Source organism: Colossoma macropomum, unplaced genomic scaffold, assembly GCF_904425465.1.
Source record: "Colossoma macropomum unplaced genomic scaffold, Colossoma_macropomum, whole genome shotgun sequence".
Classification (NCBI taxonomy): domain Eukaryota; kingdom Metazoa; phylum Chordata; class Actinopteri; order Characiformes; family Serrasalmidae; genus Colossoma; species Colossoma macropomum.
This window is the reverse complement of record NW_023494793.1, coordinates 952,710-967,067: the sequence shown is the minus strand read 5'-3', so window position 1 is coordinate 967,067 and position 14,358 is coordinate 952,710. Positions and strand designations below refer to the sequence as shown.

The 14,358-nt window shown below is 41.5% G+C and overlaps 1 protein-coding gene across 1 annotated transcript; it reads left to right on the top strand.

The window, feature by feature from the left end:
* The first annotated feature begins 869 nt into the window (after positions 1-869).
* lipg (lipase, endothelial) lies at positions 870-11,023 on the top strand. The gene is made up of 10 exons (XM_036578151.1): positions 870-1,121; positions 2,949-3,133; positions 3,848-4,027; positions 5,514-5,625; positions 5,770-5,994; positions 6,743-6,985; positions 8,621-8,741; positions 8,967-9,188; positions 9,291-9,395; positions 10,335-11,023. Exons 1-10 carry the CDS (start codon positions 1,028-1,030, stop codon positions 10,345-10,347), a joined length of 1,500 nt encoding a protein of 499 aa, XP_036434044.1. The 5' UTR covers positions 870-1,027; the 3' UTR covers positions 10,348-11,023.
* Positions 11,024-14,358: the final 3,335 nt, after the last annotated feature.

The window sequence follows — 14,358 nt, the reverse complement described above, 5'->3', positions numbered from 1 at the left end:
TACAGTAGCCACGGTTACAGTCCTCAGAAAGAGGAACTGACCGTCAGAGGTTCCGACTCGTTCTCACAGTTCTGTATAACCAGCTTTACTGTGTGACTGAGTGGAAACAGTTAATATAACAGGTATTCAAATGGTAAACATGTTTATTATTGAAACAGCGCCACCTGATTAATATTACTGCCTCAGAATTTAGAAAAATAAAAACTTCACAAAAAGAAAACACTTTAAAACAAACAATAAAATAAAATAATATTCAGAGTGAAGTTCTAATAAAAATAATATTCAGAGTGAAGTTCTAATGAAATTCATATATCAAGAATGAACTTCTAGTAAAAATAATATCCAGAATGAATTTCTAATAAATTTTTATTTTCTTCCATCTCAGTTTATACCAACTCATTTCTTGTACCCGAAATCTGTACAATTTCCAGAGTGGTTCTAAGTTCTAGTCTGTGTGTATATTTTGTAATATTTAAATCCACACTGTAGAGGTTATTACTGTATATATACACAAACAAGCTTTGAGCTTCTGTAGATCAATTAAAACTCTATAAGATCAATAAACTTTATCTTATCTCTGCTTCATTAAAGCTCTCCTGATTTTCCTCGCTGTACCTGTTTGAAAGAAGTGGGCGGGGCTTTTTACTCTGGATGTCCTCCAAGTATACAAGTAAACAAACATGCAGCCCCCCCCCCTTCTCACCCCTCCTCACCCCCTTCCCCCATCTTCCTGCAGGTTAAGGGTTAAACCGGCTCCTTTCATTCACACACTGAAGCCCCGCCCACCTCCGGGGGCTTGACCAATCAGAGGCCGAGAATGTGCTCGCAGAAATCTGCCGATGGTCAGATGACCCGGAGAGTGGAACTATTTAAAACTTAAAGCTGAGCGGCTCCATTCATCAGACCGAGCACGTCCTGGCAGAGGGAGCGGAGAACCTCAGCAGAGGAGAACTTCAGAACCTTCTAAAGAGTTAAGCTGTGAACGTGGTTCCGATCCCCCGCTCAGTCCTCGGTGGAGCTGTGTGTGATGGCTGTGAGCTTTGTGAGGAATGTGCCGGTGTTCCTGTGGATCCTCCTCGCGCCGTGGGCTCTGAGCGCGCTCAGCAACGAGATTCACGAAGGTGAGGAACCAAGAAACCAAGAACCTTTTTATTGGAATTCTCCGTTCCGCCTTAAACGATGCGGCAGTTGCGTTCTGGCGCCGGAGGCTGCGGAGAACTCGAAACGAGAAACCAGCCTCTGTGGGTTCTATACTCCTGTGGGTTCTAGACACCTGTAGAGTAACTCTTACTGACTTTAATCATCTTTAGAGATGTTTGAGTGTAAAAGAGCTGAATGAAGCCTAAGTGTCCTGCAGCGGAGCGGAGATGCTGTAAGTGATGGGTGGAAGGGAGCTGGTAGTGAAAGAGTTAAAGGTTTAACTGACTGAATGTGAATGAAAGTAGCTTTAAACTGAATTAAAGTGACTGAAATCCAGGTTTAAACTGAATTAAAGTGACAGAAATCCAGGTTTAAACTGAATTAAAGTGACTGAAATCCAGGTTTAAACTGAATTAAAGAGACTGAAATCCAGGTTTAAACTGAATTAAAGTGACTGAAATCCAGGTTTAAACTGAATTAAAGTGACTGAAATCCAGGTTTAAACTGTATGAAGGGGAGTTTTTCTGCTGTGTAAAGTGCTTTAGGCTCCAGCGGCTCTGCTAAAGGTTAAATGCGTGCTGAAATATTTTTACACACTGACTTCAGGAGTTCTTGGCAGTGCAATGGAACTTTTCACTCAGAGGTGAGGAGCTTCAGTCCAGCTCAGACACACCTGCTCACCACCTGCAGGAGTGTAATCAGGTGTGTTTGAGCAGGTGAACCTCCAAACTCCGCTGGATTTCTCACTTTAGCTGGATAATTTAAGCTCAAGGTTGAGTAACGTCTGATACGATTCTCCTCCTACTGGGCAGGCTCTGGGCTTAAAGGGGAACACCACCATTTTTTCAGAATTTCTTCTGGTTTGGTATGAAATGGTTCAGATGTCTTTACAGTGGTGGTGATAGGAACCAGGGGTCGCCATGACTACAACACAAATATAGACATTTTATTTACTATCCAGAACCACCAGTGAACCTACACGAGTCTTCTGAGTTTATATGGAACGTTGATGATGGAAAATAGTGGAAAATCTGAAATAATAAGTTTTCTTTGGGGACTATTTTGCCTCACAGCACCCTGCATGTATCCCTCCACCATGAATGGAGTTTAAGTTATCTAAACTATCATAAAACAGTGTCTCAGTCATCAGGCAGTGAATTCATAACCATTTCATGTAGGAACTTTCTGTGAGGGAGCTTTTAGAGGTGGACATCTGGTTCCTATCACCACCACTGTGAACAGTTCTGACTCTGAGTTTCTCTAGAATGCAGAACCTCTCTGAATGACTCTGTTTACATCTTAACCAGTTAATTATGGAGGAGTTTTTAATATTTGGTGGAGTTCTCCTTTAAGAACTGTCTAACTGAGAGTTCTGGTCTTAGGAGAGCCTCAGTGGAAAACGTTCCATCATGCGGTGCTGAGAAGCGAGTCTGCGGATATGAGTCGCTCCATCTTGTGTCCAGATGAAATACGGCAGCTTTTATTGTTCTTTCAGCCCCACGTCTCTGAACGCTCACAGTTCTAACAGCTCAGGAACGTTCTAGATTAAAAAAAAAACCCCACCAAGCGTGGCTCTCTAAAACCCTAACCTCGTCAGTGAGGTAGTGAGGGTCAGCGTCCTCCACCAAATAAAGAAATCAGTGAGAATACAGCTTTGTTTGCTCTAAAGGTTCTTAAATACATGTGTGGCATATTTACTCACAGTAATTTACAGCAGTTTAACTGTGAGGGATAAGGAGAGGCTGGACAATCATGTAGAAATGTGGAAATAAAGGATGTTTAGATGTTTGTTTGATGTTTGTTTGCAGGTGAAGGTGAGGAGAGTGTGACTGTGGCTCCAAATCAGCTCCATGAGCAGATAAAGTATAACCTGCGTAGGTCAGTGGATCTGGACGAGGAGGGCTGCTTCCTGCGGCCCGGTCAGAGCGAGTGTCTGCAGGAGTGCGGCTTCAACTCCACCGCCAAGACCATCCTCATCATCCACGGCTGGACGGTAAGGAGCGTTCAGCGTCTGTCCGGGCGGATCAGAAATCAGGGCTGGGCGATACGGAGAGATGTTATTGTGATAGATTCAAAATTCGGATTATTTGGACAATAACATTATTATCTGCATCTGTAACTAAAGAAATTAAAGTGCAGTGACCAAAAACTCTGACTGAACTCATCACAACAGCCGGAAACATCTAAACATCTGTCTGACGCTGAGAGTTCTTTAAAGTGCAGATCTGCTGACAGTGGTGGGCGGGGCTCTTCTGATGTCATCATGCAAATGTAAATTTTACCGTTCGTTCAGTTTTCCGCCCGGTTTCTTCTCACAGGTCGTTTTGTGAAAATCTGCGCTGTTTGAGTTTCTGTGGCTGTTTTGTGTGTTTTGTCTGTTCCAAACTCTGAAAGGCTGAATGAGATGCGTATCTCAGAAAGTCGTGATGTGATTCAGCTTTAGTGGAAACTGTGAGGGAGTTTGAGGTTCTGTTTGTTTGTGAGGTCACAGTGTCGCGAGTGCAGGTGTCGCAGGATGAAAGGTTCTCTCTCTTTAACGTCTCCGTCCTACATTTCTCTTTAGAGCATCAGAACTTTGCTCTTAAACATCAGGAACCTTCTGGAATTTCTCACTTTATTCCAGCACAGCAGAGATTTAACTTGGTAACAAACCATCTCTGTCTCGCTCTCTGTCTCGCTCTCTGTCTCGCTCTCTGTCTCGCTCTAGATTGGGGGTATGTTTGAGAGTTGGCTGTATAAGCTGGTGGCGGCGGTGAAGCAGAGGGAGCCGGAGGCGAATGTGATCGTGGTGGACTGGCTCAGTTTGGCCCACCAGCTTTACCCCGACGCTGTTAACCACACGCGCCACGTCGGGGTCAGCATCGCCGCCCTGCTGGACTGGCTACAGGTACTAAAACTGTTTACACTGACATCTACACCTATCACCTGATCAGATGCTCTTATTCAGGATGTTTAAACAACAGTGAGGAACCATCAGAATCTTCTAGATCTTCAGAGAAGGTCTAATGACCAACCTTTACTTCATCTTCATTTAACAGAATCTTTGTACTTGTTGTATTTAAACTCTGTTAGTTTTGTCTATACAGGTTTATATTATTAGAAAATCTGTACTATTAGTAATAAAACTGTAGTGTTATTATTACTGTTATACTATTGGAAATCCCATAGAGGTGCTAGCAGAAATGGTCATTTAAATTAGAGATGGGTTTTTCCTTGTTTTTGGGACTAATTTTTGAGGTTTATGGCCCAAAATCAAGGCCAAACTCTACTAACAGCTCGCTGCTAATAAAAAGTGGGTGGAGCCAAACTGACTCATAACCTGAAAGACCAGATCTCATGTTCGTGTCAGAGAATCATCGCTGATGCAGATCAGATTTCTTTCTTATTTATAAGCTTAATGACAGCAGCAGATCCTACATCAGATCTAATTTTAAGACCCCTTGCGCTACAAGTTTCTGTTGCCCACCAGAGCATTAAATCTGATTAAATGGGTCGCGTTGTTCTCGGGACAATCTGTGCAGCTGTTTTTCTTTCTTTATTTTAAAGCTGGTCTGGTGGGCTGTGTTGGCTCTTTGTGTTTGTAATGTATTCTCCTTTATTCTCCTGCAGATCAGCAGCTGTTCTCACTGCAGTCATTTATCTCACAGTATCAACAGCCTGTTATTGTGTTTAGAGCACAGTAACTCCACTGCACTCATCAATATTCATGACTGCAGTGATTAATATTCACGCTTCCTTTAGGTCAGATTCTGTGTGTGTTAAAGAGCAGCTGAGCTTTAATCCACCTGGACACAAAAGCACAGTTTAATCAATGAAAAATAAAATTAAATACAGTTTAACTACAAATAAAACGGCCTAAATCAAGCCTGAAAAAGCAGGACAGGTTTATTTATGTAGCACATTTCAAACACAAAGGAGTTCAATGTGCTGCACATTAATAAACATCAGGAACTTCAGCGCACGGCTCTTTTTACAGTTTAAAGATTAGGAAAACTGCCTTCTGATGATGTATCTTGAAGGCGGGAGGAGCTTTTGAGAAACTACAGCTGCTTTGTGGTGTTGAAATGTGTAGCTAATGTTACTGCTAGGAAGCTGTCTATTTATTAGCCTCCAGCTCAGCGACCAGGCTAGCTGTCACAATTGGGTGACACCACAGGGAATTTCAATGGTTATATGATTTAGCGTAAAGCATGCTGGGTATTGTAGTGAAGGGAACACTGCTGAGCCTGCTGAACCAATGAGGCTGAGTACCGGCTGTTAAATAACACAGATGACATATTAAATGCTAATTTCAGGCCCTCTGGAGTTTATGAGCAGGTTAAAGTCTATGTTCTCTGTTTATGTTGTATTTAAACATGTATGTTTTCTGACAGGATGAGCAGCGGCTGCCTCTGCAGCGGGTGCACCTGATTGGCTACAGCCTCGGAGCTCATGTAGCCGGCTATGCTGGCAATTTTGTACATGGAACCATTGGACGGATTACAGGTACGAGTTTGAATTTAATGAACTGTAAGTGTTTAATGCCTGTTTAAAATTGCAGCTTCTTATTAGAATTTTCCGTTCCACCTTAAATTGTGCAGCAGTTACGTTCAGATCCAGAGAATAAAATCCTTTATTCTGATTGGACAGGTTTAGACCCAGCCGGGCCGATGTTTGAGGGGGCGGAGGCTCATAAGCGCCTCTCTCCGGACGATGCGGAGTTTGTTGACGTTCTGCACACGTACACCCGTGAGGCTCTAGGGGTCAGTATTGGGATCCAGCAGCCGATCGGAGACATCGACATCTACCCCAACGGAGGAGACGTCCAGCCGGGCTGCGCTTTGGGAGACGTTCTGTCCACCGCTGCCGCGGGCAGTGAGTACACTTTACACATTCAGCATGGGACAGTTTACTTTTCCACCAGAGGGGGCGACAAAACGCACGTAACCCTTAGCGCTAATGCTGTCTTTCACATCGGAGACATGCAAGATGAGTCTGTGCAGCTCCTTGTGCTGTTTGTTGAACCTTTTTTAGCAGAATGGGCTGTTAGCTACCAGCTTTGTCGCCATTAATCTGGCTGCATATGTTTAAATGGAAACAATGTTGCAAAGCTATGTGAAGGTGAGACAGAGTTTTTTTGAGGTATATTTGCATCATGGTCCGCTTTACTGCTTTTGAAGTATCATGATTCTAAACCTTTGCCCCATTTCTGGCCATAGAAACATAGTTAGCCAAGTTATTTCTATCAGTTTAAAGTGTTTTCCTGCACTGTACTTTGGGTAGAGATATTAGTTTTAGCCTACAGAGCCGTTGCTTTGGCAGTGTTGAGCTCTGAAGGGCGGAGCTTCGTATAACAGCAGTGAAGATCACAGAGGAAGTGTTAATTTAGGTGATCTGTATGCATGACATCTTAAATAACTTCTCCCAACCTGGCGATAAACCAAAATATTAAACAGAAGCACCTTTTTGACATTTTCACCATATTTCTAGCCACAGCTAACAGGCTAAACTATCGCTAAACGATGTTCAGTCTTCAGGAGCCCCTTGATTGTTCCAACAGACATAAATCTGTAACGTTCCTGCAGATTTAACACGCTGACTCTCCGTCTGTTCCTCTCTGCAGACTTCATGGACGTGATGAAGTGCGAGCACGAGCGGGCGGTGCACCTGTTTGTGGACTCTCTGATGAATAAAGATCACATTAGCTTCGCCTATCAGTGCACTGGACCCGACCGCTTCAATAAGGGGATCTGCCTGAGCTGCAGGAAGAACCGCTGCAACAACATCGGCTACAACGCCAAGAAGATGAGGAAGAGGAGGAACAGCAAGATGTACCTGAAAACCCGCGCAGACACACCGTTTGCTGGTGAGCTACAACAGAACACATTTCCAGAACAGTTGAGACATTTTGACAAAACTACAATGAAATGACTTTTTGTAAATATGAAAACTTTGAATTTGCTGCAACACAATCGAACAAAATGGGACGGGCAAAATAAGAGTGAAACATTTATAGAATATTCAAGTTTTGGAATGTTCCACAATAAGCAGGTGAATTGGTAACGGGTGAGGGGATCATGATTGGGTATAAAAGTACCCACCACAGTCTCAGTTTCTGCAAGCAAAGATCGTAGCTCACCACTTTGTGCCACACTTCGTGAAAGAATTGTCAGTTCAAAGGGAAACATTTCTCAGTGCAAGGTTGCAAAGAGTTTAGGTCGGGGGCAAAACCAGAAACCACTGCTGAATGTGTGACCTTGGAGATCTCAAACGGCATCGCATGAGAAACCATCATGCTACTGTGTTAAATATTGCCACATGGGAGGACTTTGGAAAACTGCTGTCACTTAACACCGTCTGACGCCACATCAGGAACTGCAACTTAAAACTATTATCCAAGGAAAAAGCCATACATCAGTTCTATGGTGAAACACCGCCGAGTACTCTGGGCCTGAGCTCATCTCAGATGGTCTAAAGGTGGAAATGTGTGCTGTGGACAGATGAGTCCACGTTTCAGCTTGTTTTGGGGAAAATGCACATTGAGTTCTCCATGCCAGAGATGAAAGGCACCATCTGTCATGGTGTTGGGGGGGCTCAGTGCCCACGGCATGGGTGACCTGCTAATGTGCAAAGGTACTATTGATGCAGAGGCATATACTGAGATTTTAGAGAGGCACCAAGGCCTTTTCCAGATGACCTTTTTTCCTGATGTTGTCAGCAGGACAACAACAGGCCTCATTCTGCAATTCACCGTGGCTTTATAGACAGAGTGCCTGTGCTTGACTGACCTGCCTGCAGTCCAGATCTGTCTCCTATTGAAAATGTACAGCGCATCATGAAGGGGAGAATCAGAAAACGATGACAACGGTGCAGCTGAATTACTTATCAAGCAAGACTGAGCAAAACTGCAACGACTAATATGCTCAGAACCCAAATGATTAAAAAGTGTAATTTGTAAAAACATGTAAGTTTTAAACTTAATCCTGCTGCTTTTTTGTAAATCACAAGGAACCTGATCTACTGGCAGATTATGAACATAACAGTCCTCTCAGATCAGATTTGGCTTTTACGCTTCCTAAAGCTTCAACCAGAAGATCACAAATTAAATTTTTCACCGCTGTCCTATTTAATCTGTTCTGTTTTGCCTTTTGTAAATGTTATAAAGGCCAATCAGTATATTTTAATATAAATCAATATTTCCAATACAAAATGCAACAAATATAAACTATTTCAGTGGAAACAGACTGAAAACCCAGCAGTGTCACATTTAATAAATACTGTAAAAACACCAGAAATAAAAATGGTCATAATTTAATCACAGTAACAATGAAATGCCCTTTGACACTTGAGCGCTTCTGTGTAGAACATAATTTCTTATTTCCCTTCTACAGTTTTAATGCTGTCTTTTTATTGTAAAGGGTTTTAAAATAACTTTGTGTAAGAAATGTGTCATAAATAAACTGAGCTGTATTAATATTAACCAGCATTTTTTTTCTGGCAGGTTATCACTATCAGATGAAGATGCACGTTTTCAACAGAAAAAATGCGGATGACGCCGACCCCACGTTTTACATCAAACTGTACGGATCCTATAACGACACCGACGAGCTGAGCGTAAACATGTACGTCTGATCTTTAGTTGATTTTTCTTGGCGTTGACCTCAAATCTTCTACCTTCTTAGTTCTATACTGTTTTTTTGCTGTACAGTTTTATTTACAAGCTTATTTAATATATACAATGAAGCACTTTGAGCTGCATATTAATGCATTATTATTATTATTATTATTGTTATTATTATTATTATTATTATTATGCTAAGTTTTCTAATGGTTTCTCTTTCCTGCAGCCAAGGCGGAGTTGGCCTGAACTTCACAAACACGTTCCTGGTGTTCACGGAGGAGGACATCGGAGATCTTCTGAAGATCACGCTGAGCTGGGAAGGCCCCACCGAGTCTCTGTCCGCAGCGTGGAAGCACATTAAATCACTGTGGTCCTGGTCCAGCAAACCCACCAAAAAAACCCTGGAGGTTCGGAGGATCCGGGTCAAATGTGGAGAAACGCAGAAGAAGTGAGTCGATGAGCAGCGAGTTTGCTAACATGTCTAGCACTGCGTTGAGCGTCAGTAGCTTTGACTTTGCGCTGTTGTTCACGCGAACGTTCTTCTCTTCAGGTTCACTTTTTGTGCTCAAGACCCGTCTTTAACCGAGATCACACCCGGAAAGGAAGTTACCTTCGTCAAATGCCGCGACGGCTGGGAAGTGAAGCCTAAGAAAAGGTGAGCGTTCACTGCTGCAGCTGAATTCAACAGCACATTAGGCAGCTAAGCTAGTTAGTCTAGACAGTTGAGCTCCGGCTGTTCACTTAAAAATCAAAAATTACTCCATTTTATTTTCTTACACCAAGACATGTTTGGTGTCTTTAGGTTTAGAGCTGGAACTGCGAGGCTAATGTAGCTAGCAAGTAATAGAAGATAATGCTTAGCGCTGTGCTAACTGCCTGGCTAAATCACGCTCTTCTCAAATCTGTTGAAGTTTGTTTCCTGTTCAGCACTTCTTTTTCCGTTCCACCTTAAATGGTGAATCAGTTACATTCAGGCTTTCACACCAGCAGCCATGTGACTCGACAAAGCAGCCGTAATTCATTCGTTTACAATGAGAGCTGCGGATTTCTGGTGACGGGAGGCGGCATGAAAGTTGGCGACACAAAGTGGGCGGAGTCATTGACACGACAAATTTGAGCAAAGTTTAAGTTCATGCAAATTCAGTTAATCTTACTACCAATAGGAATTGAGCATTGAGGAGGGTGGTACTTGCTTCATCTCAGCCCCTGTGAAACGGTTCACACCTATTTTGGTTCCTAAATAATAAACAGACGGCGGCGATCGTTCAAAGGCTGGACACTGTTTTAACACACTGATGGTGACGCCCAGCGCAGAAATTCACGTTTATAGACGAGGATTTTTATTAGTGAGAATGCATCTGATTTGTGTCAGTGAAACCATGGCAACCAACAGTCAGCTGGAGAAACATCCACAGGTGATGAGTGGCCAGTGATTTGAGTGAACGCAGGTTCAGACGCCAGAATGTAACCATTTAAGGTGCCAAACAGGTGTTAAAGAATCTCTGACAGCGAAAAACAGTGGCAGCTATTCTGAAGTGTTGTTGTTGTTGTTGTTGTTGTTGTTGTTGTATTAATTTAATTCTTCTTTTTACAGGATCCTAATGTGAGGTGTTGGTGTCGGAGCGTCTGAGTAGACAGGGCTTCACAGCCCAAGCACTTTCTGGTGGGTTTGACTCCTAACTGGAGGGCTGCGAGGTGACCAGCAGTCATTCACTAGAGGGCGGTACGGACAGAAGAGGTCACTCTGAGGCTACTCGGAGTTTGAATCTTTTTGAGCTCCACACATTTGCTACTAATGTGTACAGGTTTATTTGTTTGTTTGTTTTGTTTTTGGTGTTTTTTTGTTTTTTTTTTAAGCCTGTACATTTTAAGTTTTCAGCAGTACTGATTTTTGTTTGTTTTTGTTTTTTGTTTTTTGGTTGTTTGTTTTGGTTTTGTTTTGGGGGGGATTATTTAACTATTTTGTCTTTTATTTATAACGAAGAGAAAGCACTGTAAAACCGAACTTTATTTATCAACCCGATGCACACGGTGTACCGGTACGTTCGTTCTCCTCGGAGAACTGCTGTTTACTGTTTCGCGGGTTTTACATGTGAATGTGTCTGAGGTCAAACAGACTTTAAAAGCCATTTTAATGACTCTGCAGTATTAAACCAGCGGGAGAATGAAGTAACAGTCGTTCCGTGTTACAGAACAAACTCAAACTCTTGTACATGTTCTATGTTCTGTGTTCCGTGTTTTGTATATAATGTATTTAAAAATAAATTGGTATGTTTGTAATAAGTGACTGACTTTTATTCTGTAAATTTGTCTTTGGGTTTTAGTGTAAATTTCAGAAACAGGTTAACTGAGCAACTGCATATCCAGAATTGTTCAAAACAACTAATTATAAAATATAGCAACGTCTTAGCAACTGTTATTTTTGTTTCCATAGCAATGACCTCGTAACACCTTAGCAACCACCTGGGATTCCATAGCGAACAGCTTTTTCATGCCAGCTTAAAGTTTGTTGATAAACTCTCTCAGAAACTCATTCAGTGGTGTTGAGGTCTGGACTCTGGGGTGGTCTGGACTCTGGGGTGGTCAGTCCATCGTTCAGCTTCTTTGTTTGATGTGTCCGTCTCCTTTTCTCAGTGAGGTTCTTCTTGATCAGCTACACATCCTTTCAGACCCACAGCGCTGAGTCGTCTTCTCACAGTGGAAGGATGGACAGAAACACCTGTGGATGTTTTCAGATCTGATCAGCTTGATTTTCTCCTCTCTCTCAGAGATGAAAGCTTTAAGTGCTGTTTATCTGATGGGGGCAGTTTTGGGGTCGACCAGCTCTTCCAGGTGGTTGTTAGGAGCCCCATTTTCTCTGTTGTAATAATTCTTTTGTAGCTCTTTTCAATAAAACCAAGAAACACTTACTCTTCCAGACCCGCAGATGACAAAGCAGTGCATGCTGGGAATGTAATTCCTGCGCGTTGATTCATAAACAGGCTGTGACAGATTTCTGCCTCTGGCGTCTTTTTGTCTGTTTTTTAAATACCTGTCAAATGCCGGAGGATTAAATCAGCCATCGTCGTTACTTCCTAAAACAAACATCGCACCCTGAAATTTAGGAGCTTCACACACTCGGCTTTATTTCAGAGTGAGAAATATCCACAATATTAACGTCCTGTTACTGTTCTAGTTATTATTTATTAACGGTAGCTGCGGCATAATCCATTAAATTATTACTCCAATTAAACTATAGTAGCTCTACTGAGTGGACAAGTTCAGTCAGGTGAAGGTTACTCAAGGTCAGTGTGTGTGTGTGTGTGTGTGTGTGTGTGTGTGTGTGGTTTACTCATTCCATTCTCTCTGTACACTCAGCTGCAAAACAGCTTCAGTTTCTGCCGCAGTGAGAGAGAGTAATAAAGGTAGAGTGAGATAAGATTCCTCTGATATCAGTGTGAGAAATGCGGATAACGCAGATAACGGACCTGAATCGGAAGCGACTTCTGGATTTACAGATTACACCACTGTAAAAAACTGATAACTCAGACTGTATTAATTCAGACTGTACTAACTCACACTGCACTAACTCACACTGCACTAACTCACACTGCACTAACTCATACTCTATTACTATTAACTCACACTGCACTAACTCACACTCTATTACTATTAACTCACACTGCACTAACTCATACTCTATAACTATTAACTCACACTGCACTAACTCATACTCTATTACTATTAACTCACAGTGTAATAACTCACACTGCACTAACTCATACTCTATTACTATTAACTCACAGTGTAATAACTCATACTGTACTAACTCTGCTGTAACAGTAAGTGTCTGAGCGTTTGCTGTTCAGCTGCGGTTCAGTCTGTGAGTGTCTGTCACATTTTATGCAAATTTAAATGTAAATGAGATCAAATGTGCAGAAGCTGCCAGTTCAATCATGCAAACGTCTTCAGATCTGAGACGCGAAACCAGGAAATTCATTCAGAGAGTTCAGGTGTGAAAATCCTGTTCAAACAGAAACAGTGCAGTCAGTCAGTCCTGATCTCGCAATCTGATAGGCTGAGAGGATCTCTTTAATGATCACTCCACCTTGTTCACCTGTAACCTGGAAACTGCTGCCAGCCAGCAGAGCAACCTGACAGTAACAAGTGGGTCATCAGCAGATTCACTGCAGTGTTTCATAGCGAAGCTGCTTCAGTTCATTTACTGATGATGAAGCAGATCAGAGACAACAAACATCTCAGCAGCGTTTTTGGACAAAAAGACAAAACAAAATACCAGCAGGTTTTTAATCACGCTTTAAAAACGTATATTAATATTAATAACTTATATTGTTATATGTTTTTTTTTTTCTGAAAGACTTCAATAAAAATACAAATTTAAAATACAAGTTATAAACAGTATCAAAATGATAAATACAAGATTTATACACCTTTTTCACTAGAAAACTGGTGAATCTGGTGAACTCAAAATTTCAAGGTATTTGAATTAATAAAATTATAAAATTAAGTTAATAGAACAATAATTAGTGTTATGAATTTGTTAACTGCTTAAGTTCGATGAACTCAAAATTCAAACAGTCTCTATTTTTAGATAAAAAACTTTTTTACGATGTACGGAACGTTTCAATGATTCCATGTTTCAACTTACAAAACTTTTTTTTTTAAAAATAATTTTAATTTTAAAATTATGGTTCTAAAATTCAGAGTTTATTGCATTAACATAATTAGAAGCTTGTTGAACTTTGTGGTTCTAACTTTTCAGAGTTGAACGTTACGGTGTGGATCACTGATGTACCCACTGCACTTCCCCATACATTAATCTCTATTGTTTCTGGGCAGGAAGCTGCAGGGTGTGCATGTGCAGAATGTCAGAGAACCTGTTTGAAAACCGCAGATAGACGTTCTGCCCTGCAAAGGAGCCTTACAGTGTGGGCTAAACTGGCACACTGATATACAAACATATTTCAGCTCTTTATTTACACCCACAATTTGAATTACATAATAAAACACTTACAGTTATAGTAGAACATGTATGTAACTGTACAGTTACACTCTTAAAAATGGATCTTCAAGGGTTCTTTACTAAAGAGAATGGTTCTAACTAGAACTGAGTTCTATATAGAACCATTTGCATGCTGAAAATGTTCTTTGCATGGTGAAATGGTTCTAAAGGTTGATGGAGAATGTATTGTATATGGTTCTATATAGCAACAAGAAGAGTTCTGCTATTCTTACAAGCTTGACATTGTAGCAATAGCAGAACACCTTTGGTGCTACACAGAACCATTTTCAAAAAAGTTAAATATATAACCACATATAACACGTTCTCCATCAATCTGAAGAACCATTTCACCATGCAAAGAACATTTTCAGTTGCAAATGGCTCTAAATAGAACACCCCAGCTGTTACTGCAGGTGCACATGTTCATTTTTCTGCCATGTTATGTCCCACTGTGCACATTCTGCCTCAGTCAAACAGGGTGTCTCGTCCAATAAAAGTGCAGTAAGTGCTGGTTTCATCAGTCTGTACATTCAGTGTGAAGTGTGATGTGGTGCTGAACTTGCCGCCCATAACGAGTCGCTCCGCTGCAGTTCCATCACACCAAGTTCAACTTTGA

Excerpts from the sequence above, each read along its gene's own strand:
- lipg (XM_036578151.1), top strand. The coding sequence starts at position 1,028 with ATGGCTGTGAGCTTTGTGAGGAATGTGCCGGTGTTCCTGTGGATCCTC. Across the intron at positions 3,134-3,847 it reads TCATCATCCACGGCTGGACG|ATTGGGGGTATGTTTGAGAG; the intron begins GTAAGGAGCGTT and ends GTCTCGCTCTAG. Across the intron at positions 5,995-6,742 it reads GTCCACCGCTGCCGCGGGCA|ACTTCATGGACGTGATGAAG; the intron begins GTGAGTACACTT and ends TCCTCTCTGCAG.